Raw genomic sequence first — 19,926 nt, 5'->3', positions numbered from 1 at the left:
ACCGCAGTGGAAGTATGGTATGAATGGCCAGTAAGAATGTGCCTGTGAACTCTCTCACTCTCATAGAGTTAGGGTCATCAAGGTTTACAGCCTGGAAACAGGCTCTTCGGCCCAACTTGTCCACGCTGCCCTTTTTTTTAAAACCCCTAAGCTAATCAATCCCAATTACCAGCATTTGGCCCATATCGCACTATACCCATGTAACTACCTAAATGCTTTTTAAAAGACACTACCAGTACCTCTGGCAGCTTGTTCCAGCCACTCACCACCCTCTGTGTGAAAAAGTTGCCCCTTTGGACACTTTTGTATCTCTCCCCTCTTACCTTAAACCTATGCCCTCTAATTTTAGTCTCCCTATCTTTGGGAAAAGATATTGACTATCTACCTTGACTATGCCCCTCATTATTTTATAGTCCTCTATAAGATCACCCCTAAGCCTCCTACACTTCAGAGAAAAAAGTCCCAGTCTATCCAGCCTCAAGTCCCAGTAGCATCCTAGTAAATCTTTTCTGCACTCCTTCTAGTTTAATAATATCCCTTCTATAATAGGGTGACCAGAATTGCACACAGTATTCCAAGTGTGGCCTCCCTGTAGATTCTGCCTGAGCTACTGAGTGTTTGCCAACGTTTTGTGTTTTTGTTCTGTTCAGGCACCTTGCTGGTCAGACCTATTCAGGTTGGGACCTTCTCCAACTGAGTGGCCAACAATGCACAGAGCACTGAACAAAGAACAAAGAAAATTACAGCACAGGAACAGGCCCTTCGGCCCTCCAAGCTGTACCGACTGAACTAAAGCCCCCTCCCCTTCCAGGACCATATCCCTCTATTCCCATCCTATTCATGTATTTGTCCAGACACCCCTTAAAAGTCACTACCATGTCTGCTCCCACTACTTCCCCCGCCAGCAAGTTCCAGGTACCCACCACCCTCTGTGTAAAAGACCTGCCTCATACATCTCCTTTAAACTTTGTCCCTCACACCTTAAACCTGTGCTCTCTAGTAATTGACTCTTCCACCCTGGGAAAAAACTTCTAACTTACTACTAACCCAGGGGACCAATGGGAGGTCACTTACCTCTTATAGAATAAGTGGAAAAGAATCAACAACCGGATTGTGTTATCAAAAATATTTATTCATGTTGGAATCATAACTTTTATCTATTACAATCCGTATTTTGGAGTATGTTGCAACATTGCTTAAATAAATATAGACAGCTGGGTTAACATTGGACAGGATGTGAGTGATATAGGCTACATAAGACTTTGAAATGTTTGCAAATTTATGAGATTTAATGATTGGCATGTACATTTTTGGTTATTATAACATGTCAAGAATTATCTTTAAAAAAAAACCATAATAATGCTGAATACATCAAGAAAGTTACCATTCATTCAATTTACTTCAGAAAATGAAGTCAATCTTAACCAAGAAATGTAAACAAAAATTCAACGTCTAGCAGACGCAATGAAGTTACTCAAGAATCCCAGATATGAACCCATGGATTCCACCTCACAACAGAGGTTGGCTTACGACAGTATGTTCACAATGTCTATTTTCCAGAGACAGGCATGATCATGTATGTGGGCATTCGGACACACAATCAGGTTCGATTCCCAGCTCAGGTCACTGCTTTTGTGGAGACTGCAAGTTCTCCCTGTGTCTGCGTGGGTTTGCTCCGGATGCTCCAGTTTCCTCCCACAGTCCAAAAATGTGCAGATTAGGTTGATTGGCCGTGCTAAATTGCCCCTCAGTGTCAGGGAGATTAGCAGGATAAATACATTGTGAAATGGAGATAAGACCTGGGTGGGAATTCTGGTCGGTGCAGACTCGATGGGCTGAATGGCCTCCTTCTGCGCTGTAGGATTCTATGATTCTATATGTTCATGCCTGTCTCTGAGGGGGCCGGAGGGGGTAGCGGTGAGGGGTGGGGTTATCATATTTCTGATTTTCATGAATCTCGTGCCTTTTTAAGTAAATTGCGAGTGTTATCAGCAATTTGGTATTTTCCGATTCTATTATCTGTGCGTTAAGCCCATAAATGTGCAGTAGAACTATCAAGTTATCACGCAGTAGATTGTTGTGTTGGGGGGAGGGGCTGCAGTACAGAGGAGTAAGGGTAAACCAATAAACCTCCTCTCGGTAGCAATCTGCAATCCAGCCTGTCAATGCATGATGTTCACCAACTGATTGGTTGCATTATGCCTATTACTGTCTTTGACCTGCCGTACATCACTGACATAATGACCGGAACTCTTCCCAGCTTGCCCACCTCGGAATGGGAGCGGACGAGGGTCTGGCAATGGAAATCTCCATTGACCTCGGGTAGGAATTTCCGGTCTCGTTCGAGTGAGGCTGTAAAATCCCACCCAATCTTTCTGAACTGACAGGTTTCTTTCCGATAGTGGTATGTGATTAATCCCCTTGTCTTTCCATTCACAGTCCCCAGGCGAGTTGTTTTGCGTTAAAATTGGGAGGGAGTTGGCCCCATCGGAATTGCTTTTGCACCTTGACTTTAGTCGGCAAGGGCAGTGCTGGAGTTCAGCAAATTCATTGGCTCACACAGTGTGAAGGAGGACGTTTTGGGATCTTTGCCCAATCTCACCCTAACATTTCTTGACCCTTGACAAGATGGAGTGTTTACATCCCCCATAAAGCACTCCCCAGCCAAGCCAGTATCCAGTCCAATTCATCGCACTTTGACTAGTCAATGCCAAGTTGTTGCAAAGAATGAGATCTTGGGTCTGACGGCCAACTTGGCAAGAAATGGCGCAGACATGATGGTCCGAAGGGCCTCTTCCTGTGCGATAAATCTATGAGCGGAAGTTTACCGGCACGACCGCCCGAGGTTCGTATGATTCTCCCCTCCTGCAAGGCCAACAGAGAGTGCTGTTCTCTGAGCCTCGCCTGTCCCCGGAATTGGGGCAAGCATGCCGGTAAAATTCCGGCCAAAGACTCTATGAAATCCCTTATAGAACCTGGCACTGATCTGTCCATCGACATAATAACCTAAAATCTTACGACAGGGTGAGCTGCAAACCTGTTGTCCGGTTCCATTTTACCCCTTTGCCTCAAGGCCCGTTACTGGACATTTGGACATTTCTTACTGCGGTACTTTATAATGACTCATTGGTCTAATATCAACAATTCACATTTTCATTCATGGATTCACAGAAGTTACTGAAGGAAAAGTTCAATAATGGCGATAAATCTTTGGTTTACTTATTTTTTTTAAAAAAACAGAATGGAACAATCGTTAGGATAGGCAGAATTCCATCTGCAGCTTTCCCATGAAAATACAAGTACAGGTAAACTTACACAAACACTAGCCCAAAGACATTTTTTTTTGAAAAATAAAGTCAACTCCCAGCGCTGAAAGCCAGTAGTCGTGAAAGGGGAAAGTTTCATTTGGGGCACAGTCACTTTCACTCAGTCAATATGGCTTGGTTTGAGGTGACGTCAGCTGAGGTCGGATGGAGGCAGGGGGGTTTGTGGGATAATAGGTTCAAGCGTTCAAAGGTTACGGTTCACCCCCCACTGTTCACAAGCACTGCCGGTGAGGTATTCCGAGACACCATCAAGCATTTCGCCCAATGAAAGATTCAAGAAAAAAAAAGTGCAGACATCAAAACGGTCACAAGTGTTCCACACGGACACGTTCCTTCAGCATGAAATAGCAAGATCAAAACTACCTTCATTTTCTTTGGCTGTACGAGCTCTTATTGCATTTCTTGAAGTGACAGCAGCAATGACTGATATCCTTTGGCAACAACCACCTGTTAGTGCCACCCAGATGCTCGAGGCTTGGTAAAGCGTCAATAGTAATGGCACGCGCCCGTGTAAACATCATACATCAAACACCATGTCGTACTGTTGCTCCTTCCTCCTCCTGCAGCACTTGGTGATAAGGACAACGTACAGAGTCAACAACATGACCCAGTAGCAGGCGTAGAGGACCGCCCCGATAATGAGAACCGTCTGCTCTGAGTCAGAGAAGGGGTCCCTGGTCTCGTTGTAGATGGTGTACATGACCCCCCCCAGGAGTATGCTGAACCACACTGAGACCGGGATCAGCCCGATGAAGTTCACCACGATGGTCTTTCTGCCCGACGTCCCCCAGCCCGCTTTGTTGATGGTGGCGATGGCAAACATCTTGGCTGGCAGCAAGCTGGACATGTAGAGCACCGAGTAGAGGGACATGAAGACCATCACGATGTTACCCCGCAGGCAGCTGGCGAAGGAAGACTTGATGAGACCCACCAGCTGGACGGTGAGGAGGAAGAGGAGGATATTCCAAATCCGTCCCCGGTAAAAGAGTTGGATGACGGTGGCGATGAGGAAGAAAGGGAAGAATCCAGTGATTACCGCTTCGTAGGTCATCCACAAATGATGCTTGTGAAACCACAGGGCATTGTACAGCCACTCCCTGAAATAGGACTTACTCCAGCGAGTCTGCTGGTTCAGCCACCTCAGGTACTGCGTCGGGGTCTCCGTCAGGCATTTGGATCTTGCTGTGTATTTTGTGGCGTATCCAAGGCTTAGGACGCGGTTCGTCAAATGCCGGTCATCCCCGAAGCTGCACTGTGAACCCAGGAACTCCTGATTGTACCAATCCTCCATGAACTCATTGAGTAAGTCATTTCTGTACATCCCTAAGGGGCCACTAATGCACTGCACACAGCCAAAGTAGGACTGGCAGGCTCTTTCAATGTTGAAGGCCATCCAATACCTGACACTACTCAGGAATGAAATCCATGAGTCATATTTGTTGAGAATCTGTCAATTGGGATAGAGAAACACAAGATATTAGTTAATTCGCTCAAAAACAATCCAATGTCTCCCATTAAAGAACCAGTTGCATGATGGGAATGGTGTGGGGTGAGAGGAGGAACATTTGTCCATTATTTTTAAATTAGTTTTTATTCCAGCCAAAAAAAAACAAACTCAGATTGAATCCAATTCATGTTCCCCACAAGAGGGACAAACAAGATCTAAGCTGACAAGATATTAACCAAAACCCTACCATCTCGCCCACCACGGAATCAGGACAGGCGAGGTTCCCAGAACAGAAATCTTTGTTGGCCTCGGGTGGGATTTTATGATCTCCCCCTTCCCGGGCTCGATCTGAAGCTTCATTTTAGCCAAAAGGCCAATGTGACTTAGAAAAATTACGTCAGGCAACATCTCAGTTTAACCTCATGGGCTACCCTGGCCCTTTACTCTACCATGAGAGGTCAGCAAGCACTGACTCTCCCATCCCAGGTAAGCGCAAGCACAGGTAATTACATCTGACCTGTATGAGGATTGACCCCCTGACCTTGGCATCTTTAGCACCACACTCTAACCATGTGAGCCCACCAGCCAACTGTAGCTAGCTGTTCATTTTTTAGGACAACATATCCAACAGGATCACTAGCATTATTCAAACAATAAACAGATTAGTGAATACTCTGGTCAATGGCAATAAGACTTGTTTTCAGAGGCACTAAGAAACCACAGTGAGGTAATCCACCCTGACTGGATGAGAACATACAAGGCATGATCAGTAAGTTTGCAGATGACACTAATGTAGGCAGTATTGTAGACAGTGAGGAAGGTTATCACAAATTGCAGCAGGATCTTGATCAGCTGGGAAAGTGGGCTGAGAAATGGCAAATGGAATTCGACACAGATAAGTGCGGGGTGTTGCATTTTGGAAAGTCAAATCAAGGGGTAGGACTGTCATGGTGAATGATAGGACCTGAGGGAGTATTGTGGAACAGAGGGACATTAGAGTTCAGGTGCACAGTTCTCTCAAGGTGGAGTCACAGGTAGAAAGGGCAGTGAAGGGTGCTACGTGTGTGGAGTGAGCTATCAGAGGAAGTGTTTGAGGCAGTTGGACAGATAAATGGATAGGAAGGGTTTAGAGGGATATGGGCCAAATGGGGTTAGCTTGGATGGGCATTTTGGTCAGTGCGGACCAGTTTGGGCTGAAGGGCCTGTCTCCGTGCTATAGATTTTATGATTCTATGATTGGCTGCACTCACAAGGACAACACCTTGCACATCTGCAGGTTTGGCCACATCTGTCGGGATCTGGTCTTCTCAGTAGCCAAGTCACATCACTAACTCTTTGAAAGAGCTCCCCTGATTTTATCCCATGCTTTGTTCCCTCTTTTCCCACCTGCAAGTGTTTATTCAATTCTTTTCTGAAGGTTATTATTGAATCTGCTCCCCCTGCCTTCCAGGTCACAGCAGCCTGTGCATAAAAGTACTTCCTCTCTGCTTCTTTTGATAATGACCTTCAGTCTGTCTTCCTCCAGCTATCCACCTCCTGCCAGTGGAATTGCTTTTGCTCATTATTTACTCTATCAAAACGCTTGACAATTTTCAACACTGCAAATAAATCTTCCCTTTAACCTTCTCTGCTCCACAGAGAACAATCCCAGTGCCTGAAATCTCTCCATAAGTGAAGCCTCTTATCCCTGGTAACATTCTTGTAAAGTTCCTCTGAACCCACTCCAAGACTTTGACATCCCACCCATTCCCTTCAGAAATGGATATAGGATAAATATGCATGGTAATGAAATTGCATCATCGAGAATTACTGTGCGTAAAATTTTCATGAACTGCCTCGATTACAATTCAATCATTTTCCTGATAATTTCTTCGTTATGTCAGAAGAATTGCATACAATTCTCCAACTGAGGACGAAGCAGTGAGGTTCAGGAGGTTTACAAAGAGTTGGATCGTCCGTTACGAAGGAGAGACTGCAGCCTGAACCTGGCCTCCTCTCCTTGCAGGATCAGGTGATGTGACCTGGGCGGGAAATGACACTACAAAATGGGTAAAGTGTGCAAACATTCTCACAAGTACTTGACATAGGGGGCCCTGCCCCTTCAGGAGGCACAGTACAGGGGTAGAGAAGGCTGGGGATGCTGGTGTAATGTCCCAACTATGTTTCGGGTTTGTGAGTTTTAACAGAAAAGGGGAAGGTGTAGGAGGGACAATTCTCCCATCCCGCTGTGCTGCAGGACGGGAGATTCTAGCGGGCTCCCCACTGGGCCGGAGAGTGTCTCCCAGCATTGGGCTTGTAGCAGCGTCAGCTCTGCACTGGAAATCGGCGCAGAGCCACATCAGTTATGTGAATGTTGATTTTAATGCAACTTAAATATAATTAGCTGGCCCAAGACTGAAATATCCCGGCTCACTTCAGCCTCCTTCCTGATGTTTCACTCCAGTGGAGATTACGCCAGCTCCCCACTGGAGTGAAGGGAGAGCAACTGAGGACCCCTGGAAGGTCAGGCGGCGGGGTGGGTGGAGGGGGGGATGCCACCTGGGCATTGGCACCTTGACAGTGCCAGCCTGGGTCACCTGGCACAGCCCAAGGGGCAAAGTCCGCCGGTGCTAAGGGATAATTTAACATGGCCAATCAACCTAACCAGCATATCTTTGGACTGTGGGAGGAAACCGGAGCACCCGGAGGAAACCCACGCAGACACTGGGAGAATGTGCAAACCGCACACTGACAGTGACCCAAGCCAAGAATTGAATCCGGGACCCTGGCGCTATGAGGCAGCGATGCGAACCACTGTGCCAATGTGCTGGTGGAGGGGGTCAGTCTGCTGGGGAGGTTGGCACTGCGAGGGCTGGTCAGGACAGCCGTTAGTGATGGGGGATTGGGGGGAGGAGGGTCAGTTGCTGGAGTTCGGGGCAGTCTGGAGGGTAGGGATGGTCAGGGTTGGCCAGGGCATATTCGAGGGGGCTAGTGATCAAGGGGGAAGGGAGCCAGTGATGTGAGGGTTGTGATTGAGCTGGCCAGCAATTGGGAAGCATTAGTGCAGGGCCACTGTCCATGAGCCGATCTCGACGCTGACAGATCTGTGCATGCGCAGTGGCCCACTCAGCGCTATACTGCCGGCCTCTTCAGCGGGAATAGACCCTGACTAATGATTTTCACGTAATTCATGTTCGTGCACTCAGCAACGCACAGAGTGTGGGAGATTCATTTTGAAACTCCCGCTGGAAAAACCAGTGTGATTCTTTCCAATTTTCACGGTGGTTAGCATGGCTGCCTCACAGCTCCAGGGACCCGGGTTCAATTCCTGGCTTGGCTCACTGTTTGTATGTAGTTTGCACATTCTCCCCATGTCTGCATGGGTTTCCTTTGGGTGTTCTGGTTTCCTCCCATAGTCCAAAAAAGTGCAGGTTAGGTTGATTGGCCAAGGTAAAGTGCCCCTTAGTGTCTGGGGGAGTTGCTAGGGTAGATACATGGGGTTATGGGGATAGGGCCTGGGTGGGATTGTGGTCGGTGCAGACTTGATGGGCTGAATAGCCTCCTTCTGCACTGTAGGGATTTTATGATTCTCTGAGTTCCGAAGACTCATGATCCTCTGAGAGAAAGAATTTCTCTCCATCTCCATCTCAAACATGCGACCCCTTGTTTTGAAACACCGACCCCCTTAAGTCTAGGTTCTCCTGAATGTTGGAAAATTAAATTATCTTGGGGGTGGGGTGGTATCCAATATTCAATAAAGAGGCTCCATTTCCTTCGTGTTTACATCCCTCCCTGTAATGACCTCTGAAATTCACCCACTCTCTCCAGCTGTTGCTCAGACAATCTCCCAATGTGCATGGTTGAGGAGACAGCTGGGGACACCCACACCCGTACCTGTACATCACCTCCAACCCCTCCAACCATTGGGTCCTCCTCCAGAATTTTAACCATCTCCACGGTGGCAGCGGGATCCAGCATTGTATCGGAATCACAAACCTGGCCAAAGGAAAGCAGGCGTGTTAATCACTGAAGAGATCAAAGCAAAGCACCCTGCAATGTAATCAGTCTACAGCGCAGAAACAAACTGGTCTATACTGCTCTGTACGGGTGTTTATGCTTCAATCAGACATGCTTCCATATGAAGTGTTTGCTCATAATCACATAATCTACTTAGAAGGTTGTTTGGTTGCAGTCACCCCAAACTCAGGTGTTGCTGAGAAGACTCATGTTGTCAAAGCCTGTCTCTACAGAAAGAACAGGTAGACACATTTCAGCCATTTCACCTAAACCAAACAGGTGACAGCCATTCATTTCCCAGGACAATGTCTTCACCAAACAGGATGTGGAGATGCCGGCGTTGGACTGGTGTGGGCACAGTAAGTAGTCTCACAACACCAGGTTGAAGTCCAATAGGTTTATTTGGAATCACAAGCTTTCGGAGCACTGCTCCTTCATCAGGTTAGTGGAGAGGTAGATGTGTTTGGAACCTGGTGTTGTGAGGCTTCTTGACCAATCAGAATCAACCTGCCTGGTTTGAATGTAAACAAAGCTTGGCAGTTAATGGCTTACTAGTGCATTCTCCATGGCAACGCCTCGATCATTCAGAGTCCACATTCCAACCAATCAGTGCTTCCTCCTTCCTTGAGCATAAATTATTGTTCTTTTATTCTTTTACATCTGGTATTCCTTAGAATGACCTCCTTGGTGAGGTTTGGAAGGTGGTGAGGGGAGGGGGGTGGCATGGGGAAGCGGGGGGGTTTGAGGGAAGGGGGAGGTGCATGGTAGTTTGTCTAGACAGATGGATCCATTGGCACTGAAGGTGAAATATTTCATCCATTTTTTGAATGCACCCCGGACAGGTCCATGTCCCATCACTCCTGTCTGAGTGAAAGAAGTGATAACTAACGCAAGAAGTGTAAATCACAACATCAGTAATGGTCTGTGGCAAATGTTGATTTTTGTTAAAAGTTCCTAACAAGTTGATGAGTTTTGTCTTGGTCTGTTAATATTTTTAAATTAACTTTTGATGGACTTTGCTTCAGACTTCTCCCATTGACAAACTACAGTATTACTCTTCTTTCAAACCCAGTGAATGCGTCAAGAATCTATAGATGTGAATTTAATGATGTCCCCCTGTGGATCAGTGAGGTATGATGCCTAACAGTTCATGGTATACTATTGGAAAAGGAGCTGAATTAAACACCTCAAAGGTCAGGGAATCGTCAATATGAAATCTTACTATCCCACTACCCACTGCCATTCCTGCACCTCCCCCCATTCTCCAAATCTCATCAGTATAGAATAAAATCCGACAGTGCAGAGGAGGCCATTCAGCCCATCGAGTCTGCACCAACAACAATCCCACCCAGGCCCTATCACCGTAACCCCACATATTTTCTCTGCTAATCCCCCTGTTACTAAGGGGCAATCTGGCATGGTCAATCCACCTAACCCACACATCTTTGGACTGTGGGAGGAAACCAGAGCACCTGGAGGAAAACAATGCAGACACGAGGACAATGTGCAAACTCCACATAAACAGCGACCCAAGCCAGGAATTGAACCTGGGTCCCTGGTGCTGTGAGGCAGCAGTGCTAACCACTGTACCACTGTGCCGCATTGAGCCAACAGGCAGAACATAGCGAGGATTCCTGCTGGTAAGGTAAATGCAGGTGGATGTTGGGATTAGGGAAAATCCCAGAATGTCTTGCATGGTCTCCAATATCAGATGAGTCACTAGTGGCCAATATCTGGACTTATATATGTGAGGAATATCCATTCAGGTGAACACTGTCACAATAGCTATGGCTGTAATCAGTCAATTCAAGAATGATATGGGATAATTGTCATAATAATATATCAATTAATTAATGAATGTATCATCTGTAATCATGATAGGTAAGGCTTTTGTGAACCAACTTGATTATAATTCCCAATAATTTTCATAATCACTGGTTCTTTATAATGCAAGAATAATTTTGCAACGATATGGATACCTGACTGTCATAGAATCCCTACAGTACAGAAGAAGGCCATTTGGCTCATCAAGCCACAATTTCACCCAGGCCCTATCCTCATAACCCTACCTATTTACCTTACTAGTCCCCCTAACATGAAGGGGTAATATAGCATGGCCAATCCACCTAACCTACACAACTGTGGGAGGAAACTGGTACACTCAGAGGAAACCCACACAGATCCAGGGAGAACGTGCAAACTCTGCACAGTCACCCGAGGCCGGAATTGAATCCAGGTCTCTGGCGCTGTGAGGTAGCAGTGCTAATAACTGTGCCATCATACTACCCCAGTCTTCCCCTGTATTATCCTGCATTGGAATCATTAACACTGACATCTTTTTTATTATGTGGGAGGTCTGACACACCTTTCCTCAATGTTGACGCAAAGGCTCCTTTGCTGAAACATGCGTGACTTTGGCATTTTTCTCTGCTAATTGTCAATGGTTAAATCTTCTACTATTCCTGCCTGGAATAAGTCCTTGTTGTGGAACAGTTCTATAAATGCTTGTCCTTCCAGATGGTAGAGGTGGCGGGCTTACAAGGTGCTGTTTAAGGAGCCTTGGCGATTAGCTGCAGTGCATCTTGTAGATGGTACACGCAGCTGCCGCTGTGCATCTGTGGTGGAGGGAGTGAATGTTGAAGGTGGTGGATGGGGTGCCAATCAAGCAGAGTTGCTTTGTCCTGGATCGTATTGAGCTTCTTGAGTGTTGTTGAGCTGCACCCATCCAGGCAAATGGGGAGTATCCCATCACACTCCTGACTTGTGCCTAACTCAACACAGACCAGGAATGAAACACTGATATTCATTGTTTCTGGAGCTTATCTATTCATCAGACAAGTTTTTCAAGTCTTTGTGGAGAGCTTAGGGATAAGTCTAAATTAAATGCTCCGGGGTTTTGTGTGAGGAAACTGGGTTCAATTTGTGGAAACTGGTTCTGTCGCGACATATCAGTCTGAAAACTACTGACAGATCAGTGGCTGCTAGAATTAAGCCTTCAATCTGGCGATATAACACTACACCAGCTGCTGACAGGGTCGACCTGGAACACATTACAGCGGGAAGAATCGTGTTTTTGACATCAAACATCTTGCACAAGTCCCTGTTGTAATTCATTCTCGATGAGCAAAGCTGAGATCACTTTACTGAAGATGATACAAGCAGGAATTTTATTTTACTCAAAGAGGTGGGGGTTTTACTCCCTGTATACTAAAGCTGAAAGGGAAAGTTTGGAAACCATCCAAGATCCAGATGCACTTTTGTTTAGGATCCGTGTATTTTTTTTAGAAAAGGAAACAGTCTATAAAACACTAGCTTGGCCTGAACTGCAGTATTGTGTCTAACTCTGGGCAAGTCACTTTTCGAAAGGATGTGGAGGCTTTAGAGAGGGTGCAGAAAAGATTTAAGAAAATGATTCCAGGGTGGAGGGACTTCAGTTCATAGAATCTACAGTGCAGAAGGAGGCCATTTGGCCCATTGAGCCTGCGCTGACAACAATCCCACTCAGGTCCTGTCCTATCCCTGTAGCTGCCCTAATCCCCTGACACTAAGGGGCAATTTATCATGGCCAATCAACCTAACACACACATCTTTGGACTGTGGGAGGAAACCAGAGCACCCGGAGGAAACCCACACAGACACAGGGAGAACGTGCAACTCCACACAGGCAGTGACCCAAGGCCGGAATCAAATCTGGGTCCATGGCTCTGTGAAGCAGCAGTGCTAACCACTGTGCCACCCAGTTCTGCAGATAGACTGGGCAGTTCTCCTGTCAGAGAATATTGAGAAGATTTGATGAGAGGCGTTCAAGATCATGAAGGATCCAGGCAAAGTTCCCAATGGTAGGAAAGGGTTGAGTACTGGAGGAAACCGAATAAAAATGAATAGCTAAAAGAACCAATTGTGACTTTTTTCTATCAAATCAAGATGTGCTACCTGGGAGTGTGGTGGAGGCGCAAATCTTTCCAAAGGATTACAGGGAAAGGGCTGGGAGGGGAATGTGCCAAATTTCTCTTGCAGAGAATCGGCACAGTTCAATGTGTCAAAGGCAACCTTCTGTGCTGTAACCATTCCACAATTTCATACTTATTTGAAGTCATAGACTCATAGAGCTTTACAGCATGGAAACAGGCCCTTCGGCCCAATCTGTCCATGCCACCCTTTTTTTAACCACTAAGCTAGTCCCAGATTGCCCATGTTTAGCCCATATCCCTCTATACCCATCTTATCCATGTAACTGCTTTTTAACTTGCCTCTACTACTACCTCTTGTTCAACACTCACCATCCTGTGTGAAAATGTTGCCCCTCTGGACACTTTTGTATCTCTCCCCCCTCACCTTAAATGTATGCCCTCAAATTTTAGACCCCTCTACATTTGGGAAAAGATGTTCATTATCTAGTTGATCTATGCCCCTCATTATTTTATAGACCTTGATAAGATCACCCCCCAAGTCTCCTCTACGCTCCAGAGAAAAAAAGTCCCCTTCTACCCAGTCCCTCCTTATAACTCAAACCATCAAGTCCCTGTAGCATCCTAGCTATTTAATAAATAGGAAGCCTCAAAGGCTTACAGTGAAATCTGTACACTATCACAGTTGCAATCACTTAACCATCATATCTTTGATGACAACGTAATAATCGTGGTGATGCGTATTTCTGGCACAATTTGCATTTACAGATTGCGATGTTGCATGTACAGACCTGAGTGCCTGAACAACCTTTTAGTGATATTGGAGAAAATAGTGGACACTTGGGAATGATTATAAGACAGCTATATGATTGGCAGGGGGTTGGGGGCGGGGGGGTGAGGAGGAGGTTACACACATTGTCATGAAACCTGGGAGAGGGGATTGAATGGTTTACAACATGTTTCTCCGAGTTCGCAAGATCACCTTATTACTTTGGAATTGCGTTGGAATTGTTAGAAAATATCTATGTGGCCGGTTTTGCCCAGTCTCTTGTCCTAATTGGTAAATGTTTATGATGTCATCCATACAGACAACAGCTGTGCAGTAACTACAACATTGTCAAGAAATAACTTCCAGCTGTTTTCGAGGGAATCCAACAAGTATCATATGATCATATAGTGAAAAAACTGAGAGGTTATAGCCATCGAGAGACCCTGATCAGGACTGTGCCTCTATCCTCTAGTAAAGAGAAGGCAGAGGTTGTCAGGAGATTATGTGAGAGTTTGGTAGGATAAAGGTCGAGAAGATATTTCCACTTGTGGGGAAGTTCAAAGTTGGGCCATAAATATAAAGATAAATCTTTATCTAAGGCGAGGCGATGGCCTAGTGGGATTATTCCTAGTTTATTAATCCAGAAAATCAGTTAATGTTCTGGGGACCCAAGTTCAAATCCCGCCATAGCAGTTGGTAGAAGTTGAATTCAATAAAATAAATCTGGAATTAAGAATCTACTGATGACCATGAAACCATTGTCAGAAAAGGTCACTAATGCCCTTTAGGGAAGGAAATCTGTCGTTCTTACCCAATCTGGCTTACATGTGATTCCAGAGTCACAGCAATGTGGTTGACTCTCAACTGCCCTTGGGCAACTAGGGATGGGCAATAAATGTTGGCCAAGCCAGTGATGCCCATGTCCCATGAATGAATAAAAATAATTACAAATAAATCAAATGGGGAATGCAGCAGAATCTTCTTTACCCAGAGAGTGGTGAGAATGTGGAACTTTCTCCCACAGGGAATGGTTGGGATGAATGATACAAAGCTGAATAAACTCATGAGGGAGAGAGAGATAGAAGGTGATGTTGACTGGGTGAGATGAAGAAGAGACTGCTGTGAAGCAGGGATCATTGGGCCTGTTTCTGCACAGGCAGCTCTGTAATGTGAAAGATCTTGCTTGCAAGAACCAGGTCACATTGTTGGCATTGATTACAGGTGCAATGGAGTCCCACAGTTCTAAAAGAAACAATCCATACTCGGTTATCTTAAAAAGGTTTATAAAATCATGAGAGGTGTAGATAAGGTGAATGGTCAAGATCTTTTCCCCAGGGTAGGGGAGTCCAAAACTAGAGGGCATAGGTTAAAGGTGAGAGGGGAAAGGGACTCAAGGGACAACTTTTTCACACAGAGGGTGGAGCATGTATGGAATGAACTGCCAGAGGAGGTGCTAGAGGTGGGTACAATTACAACATTTAAAAGACATTTGGATAGGTACACAGATGGGAAAGGTTTAGAGGGATATGGGCCAAATGCAGGCAAATGGGACTAGTTCAGATTAGGAAACCTGGTCGGCATGAATGAGTTGGGCCAAAGGGCCTGTTTCCGTGCTGTATATCTCGATGACTATTGTCTGATTTCACTCCAAGATCTACAAGTGCCCAACAGGCATGTGGGGATGCAGAACATGCCCAGTTTGTACACCAATCCAACAACTCCTATTGGACAGGAATGCCAGGGGAATGACCGGGTACTGATGTTCCCCCATCAGTGAATATTCTGCAGCGATACACTGTCTAGACCCACAGTGACCCGTCTAGACCCAACTGCATGGAGCTGTAATACATAATACACAACATGAAAGAGGGGTATGTCTAATTGAGGCTGATGCAGATTCCTTACTCTCTGAAGCTGGATTCAATCTCAATGTGAGGAAGCTAGAGGAAGATTATTTCAATGCCTGTTATTATAGCGACTAGTGGGCACCAGCCCACATCTGGGAAGATTGGCGTGGAATTTACCAGATTTTTTTCCTCTAATAAGTGTTGGAACTCTTTTTTGTGGGGTTTATGTGACATGAATCAATATAAATGACCTCCATTGCTTTCTAACAGTGTTGGACCGCACAGGCTAATGTGTATGGCAGACAACATTTAGCCTTTCTTTGTAATCAGAAGATTTGACTTAAGTGCATTATTCACAAACTGTAGATCTGACAAGGTTAGTGCTTTTTTCTTCCAACATTTACCAAGCGGACACAAAGTTTTATTGGAACATTACATGTTATATAGGACTCCCTTTATAGCGAAACAGTTATTAAGTTGTGTCCCAGTTTCTCTAGAATCACAGAATCCCTGCAGTGCAGAAGGAAACTATTTGATCCATCGGGTCTGTGCTGACTCTCCAACGAAGAATCCCACCCAGACCCTATCTCTGTAACCCTACGTATTTAATCCACTAATCCACACCCCCCCCCCAACTCTACCCGTACATCTTTGGACACGAAGGGTCAACTTAGCTTGGCCAATCCATTTAAGCTTTACATCTTCGACCACTGAGAGGCAATTTAGCATAGCCAATCCATCTAATCTACACATCTTCGACCACTGAGGAGCAATTTAGCATGGCCAATCCAACTAACCTGCACATCTTCGGACACTAAGAGGCATTTTAGCATGACCAATCCACTGAACCTGCACATTTTTGGACCCTAAGGGGCAACTTAGCATGGTCAATTCATCTAACCTGCACATCTTTGAACACTAAGGGTTAATTTAGCAGGGCCCATCCATCTAACCTGCACATCTTTGAACACTAAGGGTTAATTTAGCAGGGCCCATCCATCTAACCTGCACATCTTTGGACTGTGGGAGGAAACCGGAGTGCCCGGAGGAAACCCATTTGACTTGGAACTATCTGAAGAGTCTTACTTGCACATAATCCACAGTGCGCCCCAGTGCCTTGAACGCAGTGTACATCACTTCCCGTTTGCCTCCCCACTTCTGCATTACACACACGCTCTTGTTGGACCTGATGAGCCTGGTGAGGTACTGCATGCTCTCGCTGTGAGCCTCGTCACTCTCTCCCGGCCCTTTCTCGTGGAAGTTGCTTTTCCACACGTAGCTGGCTGACCGCTCCCTCCCCATCACCTCGCCGAAGATGTCCATCATGTACCGGTCGTCCTCACTATTCCCATCGATCACCATGATGACGTTCATTCCCGGGTAGGTTAGCCTCTTAACGGAGAGCAGACACTTCCTCAGGTAATCCGGGTCCTCCTGATAGGCAGCGATGCACAGAGCCACCGACTTGTTCAGCTTGATGGGGGTCTCTAGGGAACGTTTCATCTTGCGGTGCTCCAGGAATGCAAAGAGGCTCTGAATGAGAAGATGCAAGGCTAGGATCGCTCCATACAGTCCGAAGGAAAAATAATAATTGTCCGTGGCTATGAACTGATATCCTACAATGTAGGCAGCAGCAATTCCCAACAAAAGAGCAAGACCGAATAACGTTGTCCCCACAATCCGCAGGATGGATGTCAGGTTTTTGCAACGCATCTGTAACATCACAGGGAGAAAAACATGGGAGTTTATATTTCTTTAGAAATTACAATGCTATTAATTAAACACTTTATACAATAGGATCATTGAATCCCTACAGAAGGAGGACATTCAGCCCATTGAGTCTACACTGACCCTTCCACAGAGCATCTCACCCAGACCCAATCCCCATAACCCCACAAACGTATCCCACTAATACCCCAAACCCATTCACTAAGGGGCAATTTAGCATGGCCAATCCACCTAACCTACACATCTTTGGACTAACCAAATACTAAATACTAACTTATTTTTCACATGTCCAATTGGTACAAATTTTGCCAGACTGATTCAACACCCAACTGCACAAGTACACTGCATTTTAATTTATTCACGGAAGGTGTTTCTACATTGCACTGTCTCCTGTTATTGCATTGTCATTCCAATTTGTGGCTTCACCTCAAAATGGAAGTTGCAGTGGGACAAAAGGGGTTAAATTATCAATTATTGGAGATCTGCAGGGATTCTATGATACTTCTCTCAAAGGGTGGTGAATCTGTGGAATTCACTACCCGAGTGTGTAGTGGATTGAGTATGTTTAAGGAGGAAGGAAAGATGCTTAATGAGTAATGGGTTGAAGGGCTATGGTGAATGGGCTGGAAAGTGGAGTTGAGGCCAGGATGGGATGGTATTAAATGGTGGAGCGGCTCGAGGGGCTGAATGGCCTTCTCCTACTCCTGTTTCTTTTGTTCTTATGAGATAAGATTGTGCAGGCTTGTGTTTCCTTAAGTTCAGAAGAGAAAGAAATGATCCAGTTGAGTTTAGTTCTGGTTAGGAGTTTGAGAGGGTAGATCACGAGAAACTCATTCCTCTGGCAGAAGGAGTCCAGAAGAATGGGGCAGAAACTTTAAGATGAGTCAGGTCATTTGGGAGTGACATCACTTCCTCACTCAAAGGGATGTGGAAACTCCCTCCCTCCAAAAAAACGGTGAAAGTTTCACAGTTGAGGGTTTTGTTAGGTAAATATAGAAGCAGGAGGAGGCCATTCGCCCTTCCAGCCTGCTCCACCTTCATTTTGATCATGGCGGATCATCGAATTCCATATCCTGATCCCTCTTGCCCCCACATCCTTTGATCCCTTTAACCCCAAGAAGTTATATCTGACTCCTTTTTGAAATCAGACAACGTGAAGGCGTTAATGGAATCGAAATACTAGAGCTAATTTAATAGAGGAGCAGACCCGAGGGGCTGAATGGCCTCCCCTTTCCTTCAATATTTCTGCTTTAGCAATGACTGTGGCCGCAGCTGAGGCAGGAAACTCAGGGAAGGCCTTGGTTCACCGACGTGAGAGCGAGGGCAGCTTCTGATGACAAGCTGTTCATAAGTAACAAGCGAGACAGGAAGAGCAAAGTGTTATTTTTCTTTCCCTCCCAGAATCTAACAAGTGAAGAGAAGTTAGCGTCAGTACAGTAACAGCAGTCTGAAGCAGTCCGTGTCTCGCCAGGTATATTTATTACACTTTGGCCGCAACTTTCTGCTTGAGTGTTTGTTTTTCCATCTGTCTCTGGTTATGTTACCTTGTAAAGGACACTGCTCTTTCTGTTGGCTCTCACACACGCTAAGTTTACTTTTTATAAAAAGGTTTTAGAATTAAACTGGTAGGCTTCTTGTACAGTACACACGTAATCCATTTCAGGGAATATATTTTCAGGATAACAAGTTCAATCCTGTTCTATTTTGATTTTAGCTGTGTCAGGGCAATCTTGCCGCTAATTCTTAGCTACCTCTTTGACCAGGTTTCTGTCACTTTGTCCCAACACCTTATAATGTGGCTTGATGTCCAATTTATTCTGATTACACATCTGTGAAGCCCCCAGCAGATTTTTGACCATAGTAAGACATTGTATAAACACAATATTTTTGCTGTTGTGGAGTTATGCAGTGAGTGTATGTAAAAGTTGCAAAGAATTGGTTCATCTTCATGGTGGCACAGTGGTTAGCACAGCTGCCTTACAGTTCCAGGGACCTGGGTTTGATTCCCAGCTTAGGTCACTGTCTGTGTAGAGTCTGCATGTTCTCCCCATGTCTACGTGGGTTTCCTCCAGGTGCTCCGGTTTCCTCCCAGTCTGAAAGATGTACAAGTTAGGTGCATTGGTTGTGCTAAATTCTTCCTCAGTGTACCCGAACAGGTGCTGGAGTGTAGCAACTAGGGGATTTTCACAGTAACTTCATTGCAGTATTAATGTGAGCCTACTTGTGACACCAATAAATAAACTTTAAAAATTAATTTATTCTTTTGTGGCACGTGGGCATCACTGACGAGTTATCCATGCCTGATTTTTTTTTTATTCGTTCGTGGGACATGGGTATCACCAGCTGGCCAACATTTATTGCCCATCCTTAGTTGCCTTTGGAGACCTGTGGAGAGGCAACCGCATTGCTGTGGCTCTGGAGTCACATGTAGGCCAGAACATCTGTGGACAGCAGATTTCCTTTCCTAAAGGTAGGAGCGGCACGGTAGCTAGCACTTCTGCCTCACAGCACCAGGGACCTGGGTTTGATTCCCAGTTTGGGTCACCATCTGTGTGGAATCTGCACATTCTCCCCATGTCTGCGTGGGTTTCCTCCGAGTGCTCCGGTTTCCTCCCACAGAAAGATGTGATGGTTAGGTACATCAACCCAAACCAGAGTGTGGCGACTAGGGGAATTCTACTGTAACTTCATTGCAGTGTTAATTTAAGCCTTACTTGTGACTGATAAATAAACTTTACTTTTAAGCAGATGGGGTTTTCTGACAATGGCTTCATGGTTATCAGTAGATTCTTAATTCCAGATTTTTGTTCCTGAATTCAAATTTCAGCATCTGCCATGGTGGGATTCAAACCTAGGTCCTCGGAACGTTAGCTGAGCTTCTGGATCAATAGTCTAGCAATAACAC

General features: G+C 45.5%; 1 protein-coding gene across 1 annotated transcript in view; it reads right to left on the bottom strand.

The window, feature by feature from the left end:
* Positions 1-1,111: 1,111 nt before the first annotated feature.
* has2 (hyaluronan synthase 2) overlaps positions 1,112-19,926 on the bottom strand; it is a 33,114-nt gene continuing 14,299 nt past the window's right edge. The window contains exons 2-4 of the mRNA XM_080193937.1: positions 16,380-17,006; positions 8,647-8,748; positions 1,112-4,773 (exon numbers count right to left, since the gene is read on the bottom strand). Coding sequence (XP_080050063.1) covers positions 3,844-4,773; positions 8,647-8,748; positions 16,380-17,006 — 1,659 coding nt within the window. The 3' untranslated portion in view covers positions 1,112-3,843. The remainder of the gene's footprint in view (positions 4,774-8,646; positions 8,749-16,379; positions 17,007-19,926) is intronic.

Source organism: Carcharhinus amblyrhynchos, chromosome 8 (assembly GCF_965287045.1).
Source record: "Carcharhinus amblyrhynchos chromosome 8, sCarAmb.v2.hapA, whole genome shotgun sequence".
NCBI lineage: Eukaryota > Metazoa > Chordata > Chondrichthyes > Carcharhiniformes > Carcharhinidae > Carcharhinus > Carcharhinus amblyrhynchos.
The sequence above is the reverse complement of the archived record's forward strand: the minus strand, read 5'-3'. Positions and strand labels throughout refer to the sequence as shown.